The 12,161-nt window shown below is 42.8% G+C and overlaps 1 protein-coding gene across 1 annotated transcript in view; it reads right to left on the bottom strand.

The window, feature by feature from the left end:
- The window catches only part of DIPK2A (divergent protein kinase domain 2A), a 31,734-nt gene extending 20,820 nt beyond the window's left edge, over positions 1-10,914 (bottom strand). Inside the window, exon 1 of the mRNA XM_053458594.1 lies at positions 10,040-10,914. Coding sequence (XP_053314569.1) covers positions 10,040-10,693 — 654 coding nt within the window. The 5' untranslated portion in view covers positions 10,694-10,914. The remainder of the gene's footprint in view (positions 1-10,039) is intronic.
- Positions 10,915-12,161: the final 1,247 nt, after the last annotated feature.

The raw sequence follows: 12,161 nt of genomic DNA, 5'->3' as shown, positions 1-12,161 counted from the left end.
ACGTGAAAACAGGAACCTATATCAGGAAGTTAATTAGCCTAGAACTTGTTACCAATCTAATAATAAATAATAAAAAAAGTTATAGTTTTAATAGATTGATTATAATACACACAACACAAGAACCTCTCTTAACCCTTCCATTACAAAATCAACACCACTGTATAAAAAAAAAATAAAAAAAAAAAATCACTTAATCATGAAGCTACCAAATTACTACTATTATGTGTTGCTAGTTACTTGAGGACATGAGGAAAAAAAAAATTAAAAAAAAGAATAATGAATTATGCACACTTGTGGGCAATTAAAAAGTTTCAGACTTTGGTTAAAATCAGTAATACCTGAAAGAACCCAACTATTTATCATGCATGTTTAACAAAAGGATTAAAAGGAGAACGTTCGGAAAATCACCGCATTACAGAAAGAAGCCATTAAATTAGCAATGTACACAGTGAATTACGGAAGGGGTGAAGCTCCCTTTGGAAAGTCTCTTGAAATAATCTAGTGTAAGAGTACGCCAAATCAAACAAAAATTAGTACATTGACTTTTGGGATATATTTTAAGTCTTGGCCAATGATAGTCCAATAAGATAACTGGCACTGCACTATATGCTGTAGTGAAATCTTGAAAGTGTTAAACAAAAAAAAAAACAGATCTAGATACAGTTTTAAGATATTATAAATCACTTTAAGGGGTTCAACATTCACAAGAATCACATAAGCCTTTAGGACCTCAAAAAGGTTCATCACATTGGCAGGTACCCATGAAGAATGGCCTGCTTCACAGAGAAGTAAAAAGACCTGCACACACGGGTACATGCAGGTACGCGCACAACATAACATGCCACACCATCCCAGCACCTTATAGACCATGTATAGTGCCAGATTTAGGCAGTGAACTGTTGACCATAAAAAAAAACGATCACGTTAAACAAACGAGGCTTGGTAAACAATCTGAGTGTCTCGCGATACTGGGTGATACAATCTATCACTCTCTCTCTCTGCTTCAGGACCAGCTCTCTCTCTCTCTGCTTCAGGACCAGTGTGAAGCGGGGAGATGGACGGAGCTGGAGACACATCCAGTGTCTAAACATCAGCTATGCCTTGCAAGCTGTGATTGGTCATTACACTGATCATAGATCATGACTCCAAACGGATGGGTACCTATCGGGTACGTCCGTTATGGCAAATTTCTGCAGACATTTCCAGTCAAAATTCATACTCATCCTCCAGCAAAGCTCGCTACCACTTTATATACCATGTGAGCTCTGCTGGGCAGTTTTTAAGGGCCTATCAGGTCATTTTATGTTGCGCAAATATGAAAACCCGCATGTGCCCTCCTAATTTTAAATAAAACTTTCACCTTATCATGAATGTGCTGCTATGGCTTTAAGAGGAATGAAGTCACAGCCTAAACTGTATGTATAATTCTTTGTACAATGACATCATGGTATTCCTAATTTGTGCTGCAGAACAAATAAAGGCTTGCACATACCAGAGCTCAGGTTGTAACATGCCTTATAATTCACCAGAATGGTATGAAGGCACAGTAAAAAGGAGGGGGGGGGTTAAGCGTTGAAATAGATTTGCATTATCCTTGTGCCATCAAACCTTGCTGTGTTTCTTAGACCTTTTTGGAAGCAGCAGGAGGAATCATACCCCTCTGCCAGAACAGGCTGATGACTTTATATGCAAGCCATATGACAAATTATTATTACTATATTAGATCTATATATATGTAGACAGAAAAAAAAAACCATATACAAGGTAAAATCCCTCACACTACATAGATATACACCAGGGGTGTCCAACCTGCGGCCCTCAAGCTGCTGCAGGACTACATCTCCCATACTCCTCAGCCAGCCCCTTAGCTGAAAGAGCATTATGGGAGATGTAGTCCTTCAGCAGCTGGAGGGCCGCAGGTTGGACACCCCTGATATACACTGTGAACAGAAAGAAAAAGGCTTTATAAACTAGCAAGAAAACAAAAAAAAAAAAAACATCAGCAATGTTGAATGAGAACGGCAGTAATAAAAAAAACTGAACACAAGCTGCCTAACCCTCTACTGAAGGCACATGAGATGGTCACTGAGCAGATGATATCATCATTCAAGTGAAAAGTAACATCTTCCATAACCATTGTGCAGCCCTTCGTATTAACCCTTTAATGAAGTCCTGGTGAAAAAAGCCGAGAGGCTGCTGTGTTTGTAATCTCACGTCACGAGAGACGCAGAGCTCTAATTTACTTAACACAACAGAAAAAATACCTTTGACAGCTGTGTTTAGTTAGAGCTTCCGTGAAACAATGTAATGCGAATGCAATCTGCATCCCTTCACCGCCAGGATACTAGAAGAATGGGTATTGCAGATGTGCGAGTCTCTTCGACTCTGAAAGGAGCAGGTTCCTTCCCAGCAGACAGAGAAGGGCGCGCCTGGATCACACGGCCCGAAACCGGCATCCCGTCTGCAGGAGTGAAGCCCCGCCACCATGCTATGTTTAAATATTTCCTTGCACTTAGCCTGAACCCCCAAACGGGGAGAGTCATACAACTGGAACTCTCCTGAAAACCTAGCTCGTGTGTAGCTCAACACACCTAGCTGGAAAAAAGAACAAAGCTATATCTACAAAATACATGACTAAGACTGTAAACTGTGCATTCAGAACATAAAAAATACATAGCACATACAATAATATGGAAAAAAGGAAAAAGGATTTCCTATAAGACATAATAGATTGTGGTCCAGTCCCAAGATTTAATTAAAACAGCAGATATATGTCTATCATGATGATATTAACAGCTACGCAGAATCAAGCCATACTTTCAAAAGACAAAGGATATACATATATTTTAACTATCAGTTTTTAGAACGTGGAGAACCTTTAAAGCTGAAAAAATGTATATTCAGCGACGGGGTCCTCGTGAGAAATAGGATAATGAATTGCCTCCTATAGATTAGCACAGACAGATGTACAGTAGAGTACAGAGGTTAGCAAGTAAACCAAAGGCAGGGCACCATGCTTTAATTATTTCAGTCTGTCAAATATACGGAGGATAATCTCTTCTTAGGATGGGAGAACTCAGACAGCAGATGTCAAAGATTTGTACATTAGCCATAAAAGCTGAATCAATCATTTCCTCATGCTGCAGAATTGTCAAGAGCTAACAATTATAGGCAATAAACTTCACGAAATTATGCAGATTGGAGATATTTAAATATCAGGGTATACAAGATAGAAAAATATTTTTTTTAACAGATTTTTTTTTTTCTTGTTTCAAACAGAGAAGCAAAATATATATATATATATATAAAATATAAATATATATATATATATTTATTAACATGGAGATCACTCTCTCCGCAATTTATTGCATCATATTATGTAACCTTAAATTAATTTCAGCTATGCTAATAATTCTAAAGAAAGAAAGAAAAAAAATCAAACAGCAACTTTTAAAATGTTCAAAATATCACACTGTGGTAAAGGATGTAAAAGGCAGATAAGTTTTTCAACAAATTATCCCTGCATGGATTTTGTACAATTAGATTTAACAGCTTTGCAAACAGATTAGAACTAAAAGGAGGAAGAAAAAAGACCGAGATGATTATTTGTTAATATAGCGGAATGTGGAAACTCATCCAATCTCCAATTTATCCTCAGCACTGACCAAGAAGCTTACACTTCCATGCAGGTATAGAGTCATACCGTGTTTGCCATAGAAAGAGAAAGCAAATTTGGTAAAGATGATACATTAATTGGCAAACTCATGCATAATGGATGAGCAACGTCTGTTTGAAACACCTGAAGAAGAGACCTAGATGGTCTGGAAAAGTAAGAATTCATTATGCATCAGTTAGCCAATAAAAAGGTATCATCTTCAGCAAATTTGCTTTCACTTCCATATCTACAAGTCATACTATGGCATTCATTCCCCCCTTCTTGCTAAAGATGTGACTGTTTCCCTTCTAGAATCCATCACGTGTCCTTATTTTATGGCTTTGCACATGCAAAGCCTCCACACAGAGGTCAATTAGTTGATGACCAACAACATAATGCACTAGATAGCGGTCACTGGTAAAAGCAATGCATATCCAACCATGAACAAGCCTATAACGCCTACAGCTGCAGTACTAATCCAGTGACCTCTGCTCGATATCCCAACAGGGCCAACCGCCCTCCAGAGGGATTAAATTAACCGACAATCATTAGTGATTGGGACAGTTTTATTAGAAATGCTGCTTTACAGTAATCCACACGACAAATAACCTCCAAGATCAGATTCAAATCCCTAAGTATCGTAATCCAAACACTGCATTTAGTTACCACCGCGTTCCGACACCAATAAAAAACCCAGGAACAAGGATCGAGCCTGTAAAAGGGGCTAAAAACGTAACCGCTAATGCATTCTGCTATTTCCACGCGCCGTTTTCATTAGATCAACAATGAGGTATGAAAGTAAAAGCTACTCAGTTGTGTTACGAGGCTGCCCAAGTGAAAGATTTATTTTCATTCAGTGTCAGTAGTCAGAGCCACATAGCTTGCTGCACCGCTCCAATTTCTGGGTAATTCTGGATATGGATTAACATATAAATGCAGAGAGGAACAACTCCCGGGAGGTCGGCTCCTAAAACGCTACTACTGGAGAAGAGTTTTGTTCCATTTTACACTGATCTCTGGGCACGCATCCACCCTGGGCTCCTAAATTATTCATTCATTTGTCACAAAAAAGCTGCATGTTGCCTTCCCCTCCTGTAATATACCAATCGCATTCATGAGAACAGAAAACCACATGAGAGCAAGAAATGCCATGAAAAACACACAGTGCCAGAGCAGTGTCTTGTTGGCCTGGAGGCTACTGGGAGGAATAGCCACCTTGCTCCAACCACGATTACTAAGAAGTGTTTAAGTAACTGGGCTGAGACGGACGCTGAAGAGCTGCAGGGTAAGGTGGCTTCAGAGTCGCCATTTCAACTGTTTTGCATCATATTGGAAGCGCTTATCAGTATTAGCACTTTATGATGCATAGTGAAGGGCTGACCTGGCCTTGTATGATGCATAATTCTATGGGCGAGGAGACTGAAATGTCACAGGGCTAGTCAAGCTCTCACTGAAGCAGAAGCTTTCTGTGGTAGGCCCTTCCTAATGAATAGTAAAGCTGTGTAGTTGAAACACCCCCCATAGTGAATAGACCCCTACGATGAACCTAGCTCAAATGGTTTAAATATCAGCGGTCCTCTGGGTTCTAACCTAGCAGATAAACCACACATAAAATAGCAGGACTGAGCATATACAGGCGCCAAATTAGTTTATAAAATTAAAAGGAAAGGTCAAGTGACATCATTTATTTCTCATAACTGTATGCAGTCATAAAAGCTAATGGGCTCTAAACTCGCAAGTAGTTTATGCTACTACACCTGAACGTGCGCAACGTTTGCCAAGTTTGGTTATCGTGACTTTTAGGGTTATTGCTTATCTTGATTATCCCTATTGTAATAGCGCTACAGAATCTGCTGGTGCTCTATAAAAACAATGTTACTATTAATAGAAAGTAAATATTACTAAGCCTGGCTACTATTGTTCCAAAGCAAGCAGTGTGTTGGGTTGTATAGCCGGTGGCATTAGTAGCAGGAAGAAGGACGTCTCGCCTAGACTATTGTGTACAGTTCTGGAGACCTCCTATTGAGAAGGATATTGACACATTGAGAGTTCGGGGGGGGGGCTGCCAAAATGGCAAATGGTCTGCTAGATACAAAATCATCAGGAAAGACTAGGGGATCTAAATATGTATTGCTTGGAGGAGATGAGGGAGGGGGTGATAAACCCCTTAAAATACTTCAATGTTTCCAACTAAGTACAGGAATGAAGCTAATTTGAAAAGAGGTGAAATGTCAGAACGAGAGGTCATAATCGAAAACTAGAGGGTAAGAAGTCTAGATGTAATGTAAGGAAGTTTTACTTCACCAAGATGGCAAAGGTTATTACAGTGATGGAATTTAAACATGCACGGGATAGGCATACGGCTATCCGCTATCTAAGACCTAGGATTGGTTAAGACCATCAGGAAAAGAGGGCAGAGCAGACGGGTTGATCGGTTCTCATCGGCTGTGAACTTCTATGGTTTTATCAATGCAGATCCACACAATCTTCAGGGGGCAAACTAAGCAATCCAGAGATTTTTTGGTTGATGAAACTTATAAAGCATCATTTTCCGCCGCACTGTACATTTAGTGGATATAAAAAGTCAAGCATTAGATTGAAACTAACATTTTGCACCCTGCAATATATGTATGATACAAAGGGTAAGATAGGACGGACAGCTACATTTAAGATAAATCAGACACATCTGATAGTAAAAAGTCTACTTCTTTCAGATAGAGAAAGCAGCAACTCCAGCTCTCAGAAGAGCGGCACAGAAAATATTCTTTAAACTGAAGCAAAGATTAACAAAATAAATTGTAAAAATGTTTTTGTTTTTTTTAAAGTACACATAAAATGGGGTTTAATTGTGAAAGAAAAACATAAATAGCCATTACTGGACAATTTTTTTTTTTATTTATCATTCAAGAAAAATCTGGCCAAATAGCTTTTTGCTCTTACTGTGAGAACAAAATCATATTATGGCTTTCTTTTAACCCAATAATTATAGGTCTGTTTGAAATCAAAGAATTTCATTTGGCAATTATGCTATAAAATCATCATTCCGTACCGAGCTTTATACCACCCATTCCAGGATGCTCAACGGTCTTTCATGAAAAGTATGACCCATCAAGTGGCACAAGTGTGCATTGAGCATGTAAGAGCGCAGACTACATACATCATTCAGCACGGAAAAGCTTCCAAGTGTCATAAATGATTCACAGTTCACAGAAACAACTTGCACCACGTTAAGTAATAACATTCGCTGTCAATTTGAACTGCAGGCAGAAGATGGAACCTGACATAACAAGTAGTAAGGATTTGCGAGTTGTGGCATTAATCTGCTGCAGAGAGAAACCGGTGCCTATAATAGAGTTTGACCATTTAGACGCAGACACAAGAAATCCGTATGCCGTGGTCACTGCCGCCCAGCACATTTTTTGATAATAAACCATTCCCCGGTTTTCCTCCAATGAGAAAATGTTAATACATTGTTATATATTCAAAGAAATATATAAAAAAATATGGTCATTCAATGGAGCCTTACACATATTGGCATAATTGGTGTAAGATCCCTCACTTCTTATTACTTATTATTAGCTTGGCCAGTGCCATCAGCAGTAAGAGTGCAAGGCTGGGACAGTGACGTAATCGGCTTGAATGTCCCTTTAAACATTCGCCTCCAGAAAACTTTAGAAAACGTTTACAGTTCAAAAAAAAAAAAAAAAAAAGGAGAGCTTTACAAGGCTTCATAAGAACAAAAGCTAAAAATACTTCTAAGAAGCCATGAGCTACAAAGCGGCTCACAATACCTTTCTGGATAAAATCTCAACCTATGGCAAGGTGTGTTGAACAGGTACTTTGTTTCTGCTCGGTTAAGGCGTTTTAAGGGGAGACGTATTCAGCCATAAAAAAAGCCTAGCTAGATCGAGCACAAGGGTTAAAGAAGCCATAAAGTGTTTAGATGAGTAGTAAACAGCTGGAAAGGGATCTGGAAGCAGAAGAACCAGGCTGTGCTTTATCACGCAACAGATCTTCTGGAAACTAATACTAATGTATGTGTGTGTGTTTATGTGTATGTATGTACGTGTGTGTACGTGTGTGTGTGTGTGTGTGTGTACGTGTGTGTGTGTACGTGTGTGTGTGTACGTGTGTATCAGTCAACATACAAGAGCAGCTTCTAGAAACAATGCATCAAGTGTCCGGTTTAGCAACAGCCTTTACACATTGTGACGGATTTACACCAGAAAGTCTCCCGTATAAAATCAGGTGACCGTACGGTACAGACACCTCTGTAGACTCATTTGTAGCCGCAAGGCTTACGCGTGAAAAAAATGCGTGCCATTAACGTTCAATGTTTTTGGAGCAAACATACCTTCCAGCTACTTTCGGTATACATTTTATAAAAGGCATTGAGTGGCATCAGAATCTCCGGAAAAACAGTTTTCCTCCAGCGCGTCCCGGCGTTAGGATTTTGAGTTAAGATGTATGAACACACGGGACTTTCTACAAATCACCGCGTTGGTTTTATAGCGACATTTAGGTCCGACATCAAAGTATTGTAAAGGGCAGCTAAACACACAAGGTGTACAACACGATGCGGACAGAAACATCGCACGCTACAACTTCTCAGGGCACCTGGAAACCACAAGGAGTCCCGTTATCTGAACGGCCGCAGACGGGCATCTGGTGGCCACATTCTTGCTCTTCTTCAATATTCTTCTAGCTCGATGACTCTGTATTAGTTCAGAGAAATATTTCTACGGACAGAGGTAAAGACAATCTTTCATCCCAATAACCTAAAGGACCAGGACTGCCCCCGTAAATCGAATGCCACCAGGTTATCATAAGGCGCGGATTGTACAATAAAAAAAAAAAAAAAACAGCATTGCCGGCACTGCCATCTACAGCACTCACTCCACACATTTCTTTCACAGACAAGAAATTCAGAGTTTCTGCACGCCGAGCGATGTTAAAATAAGCAACCGGCGACAAAATTATGCAACCCGACAAATATTAACAACAAAGCATCAATGGATTTTATTCTTCAGAAACAGACAAACGTTCTATTATGTCGCCCCCACGTTCCGCTTGCCTGACGGCTCATCCACAAACTACATGAGCAACTACTTGATTGTGCGACTAAACGTATACTTTTTATGTAAAAGTGGCGGAGCGCCCGGCTCCAGCTCAGTTACTCACAAACGTGACTCAACCTCGGCGACCAGAAAAGAAATTGAATCCCCCTTTAGAATCGAACACGTAATTCTTTAGCGTTACGCAGGGACTTAAAGCCCCCAACATTTACAGTTTGATTACCTGTCAATCAACCAGTCGTAGGCTTCTGTAGAATAAGTATTGATGGCCAACTAGTCTCCTATAAGAAATACCAAGTCATGGCAGCACCAAGCAACTGTTACTAACATGCGCCAACCAGCACTGCCAACTACACAAGGGATGAACCGAACATCCACATTCATATACCAATAATAACAGCTACAAACGCCAAAAGGAGAAAACAATAAGAAACGCAGCTGGTTAAAGATAATCTGGAACAGAAACTACAGCCAGTAGCGATCCATCCAGAAGTTATATCAGGAAGGGTGTGAATGGAATACAAGCTTATAGAGGGTGCACGGTTGTTAAAAATCATTCGCCCGTCTGGTCTGCCCGCTTTTCCGGATGTAAAGACCCAAACCTTAATCAGTAGTTGGTCTGGTCTTAGATTCAGGACAGCTTTATGTCAACCCTATGCATGTTTAAATTCCTTCACTGCATTAGCCCTTACCCAGATTTACCAGCTATATTACGATGAAGCATACAAAACCATACAGAATCATTAGATGGGACACACAGATGTAGTTAGCAGGCTGATTGTCTTCTTCTCTGGATCTCAGACAAACACTAGACTTGCTATAAACTCCTAGCCCACAGAGCAAAGAATGTGCCCAGAGACAGAGCGGACCAGGGGCGACTCTGAACAGTAAATAGCAACAAGAGCACAGGAGAAGAACACACGGAAGCCACCTGCTGCCACCTCAACCATCAAGTGAAGAGCAGCTGGGCTCGTCCAACACACCGAGAGGATTCATCCCACCCCCGCCTCGTGTTTACCCCGAGCATCGCTTCCATACTCACCCAGAGCCACGGAACTTCTGCCGACTACAATCCCCAGCATGCGCAAAAGCATTAAGGGGATTGCAGTCCACAGCAGGTTTTCCGGGAAGAGCAGGGGTCGGCTCATCAGGAGCCCCAAATACCCCGTGCGGGTACAGCAGGCGTTACAGGTGCCAAGAGGTGGACAGGTAGTTGAATTAGAGTTACCAACACAGCCTTACCTCCAGCTTGGTAATGGCTGAGAGTGATGAGATTTGGCAGGGACAGAGGGGCCATTGGGTCACTCACCTGCAGCACCAGCGGCTCGGGGTTGAATGCCAGGGTGAGCAGCAGCTGCATGCGCTCCGTGTCCTTGAGGTTCTTGAGTAAGAAGCTGCCGGAGTCCTTGATCTCGGCGTATCTCCGGACCACTCTGTCCAGTAGCCGCTGCGAGGGGCAGTGCACCAGGTCCGACCAGCCCTCCACCACGTCCGGGGTCAGCAGCCTGACATCCCCGTTTAGGCGGGCGAAGTTCGTTTTGTACATGGCCTGGATGAGATCGCAGCGGGGCCGACCGGTGGCTCTCTTACAGATCCGCTGGTCCAGCTCGGCCAGCTCTTGGTTGGAGCCCAGGCGCTTGAGCACCACCCGGCGGCTACCCTCCCGGGGCTCCCCGTACTGGGCGAAGTGCACGTTCTTGACGTTGAAGAAGTCGAGGAGCCGGAGCCTGGCCCAGCCTTCGAAGCTCAGCTGCCCGTTCATGAACTTCCGGCACCAGCTGGTCCCGAAGCACGCCGGGCACTTATTGAAACTGAGGAAGCGGCGGTCGGTGAGCTCGTTCCGCTGGAAAGAGGCGAACAACGAGTGCGTGTTGAGCAGCATCACCACCAGCAGGCTGGCCACAAACAACAGCTTCACGTAGCGGTATAAGCGGCCGAACTTCAGCGAGACGAGGCGCAACATGGTCCCGCTCTCACCTCAGCCACCCTCCCTGGGAAGGGGAGCGGCGGCTTCGCCTCCCCACGGCGGCTGCTTGATCGTCGGCGGGGCCAGCGCGTACCCCCGATCCGATAGCGGGTTGCGCTCAGGTTGAGTTTTCCTCTGTCCCCGTCTCGCTCTCTGTAGACCCCACTGTCGGACAGCTATGAACTTACTGAGAGGCGGCTTGGGAGCTCCGGATCCAACTGCCGAGGGGGGAGGAGGCGTGGTCAGGATCTGGGGGCGCTACACCTACCCAGGCTTGTTGTGTCACCTGACGCTACAAAAGGGGGCGGGACGAGATGACGCGCGGTTTCATGTCGCCATCTTTGCACAGGCGAGGTATGGCATTAAAGGATGTGGTGATGCTGGCGGCGCGATTTTTGCGCGCTTGGGTTTCCACGTGAATTCGCGACGGTGTTGGCGTTGATTGGCGCTCAGGGAATTTATACTTATTGCTTCGCGTAACCGTTTCAGGAGGCTGCCGTGCGCATTGAGACTGGAATTTGAGTAAATAAAATAATCTGTGTTGGTACACGTAGTGGCGGGATGTGCAGAAGAACGTGGGGGTCACCCCTTCAGGCTTGGAAGTAGTTTTCCGTTAAATCCGCTGGAGGGGCTCTTTACAGTCGGAACAATAAAAATGGGGAATTCGCTATCTGCAGACAGTGCTGTCAAATCCAATTGATGCTCTTAAACATGGGGTTGTTACTTGTTAATGTAAAATAATATACAGGTATATGACTGGCTATAAGGACAAGATTAGTGATGGTTTATTGTCATTTTTATGCATTCTTATGTATTGTAATAGCACTAGTGATTCTGCTGATGCTGTAAAATGGGGTGTTTTCCACGTTGCCATAGTTTTTTGAGGTTACCCACACATACCCGGGGGGGGGGTGGCAACTTTCTCCCCAGGGGGCCGAGCCTGGCCAAAAAGAGGCAAACACAGGTAAATCCTTGCAGATGCTCTGCTGTAAGGATCTTCTAGTTTACTAAAAGAGTGGTAGAGAAATGGAACAGCCTCCCAGGAGAAATGCTAGATGTGAATACAGTGAGGGAATTTAAACATGCATGGGATAAATATTCTGAGGAGTGATTAAGGTCTAAGTTGCTACATCAGGTAAACCGGCAGACCAGATGAGCCGAATGGTTATCTGCTGTCTCATTTGATGTTTCTCTGCCTCCTTGCTGGCTCTCCTCTTCATGCCACTGTGTCTAATGTTAGGACGTGTGCCCCAGTAATGCCCCATCTCCAGCCTTTTTTTTTTTTTTTTTTTTTTTTTTTTTTTTTTTTGAAAATTGAAATACAGTCAGTGAAACAAAACCAATTTTTGGTAACATGTAAGCAGATACAGTGTCAGAATATGGCCTATTCACCAACGTCGCCTCCCTAAACATTACAACTGTATCTGGTGTACTTTAGCTGGGCCTCGGGTACAAGGATAGTGTG

The sequence above is a fragment of the Spea bombifrons genome, chromosome 3 (genome assembly GCF_027358695.1).
Source record: "Spea bombifrons isolate aSpeBom1 chromosome 3, aSpeBom1.2.pri, whole genome shotgun sequence".
NCBI classification, from domain to species: Eukaryota; Metazoa; Chordata; class Amphibia; order Anura; family Pelobatidae; genus Spea; species Spea bombifrons.
The sequence above is the reverse complement of the archived record's forward strand: the minus strand, read 5'-3'. Positions and strand labels throughout refer to the sequence as shown.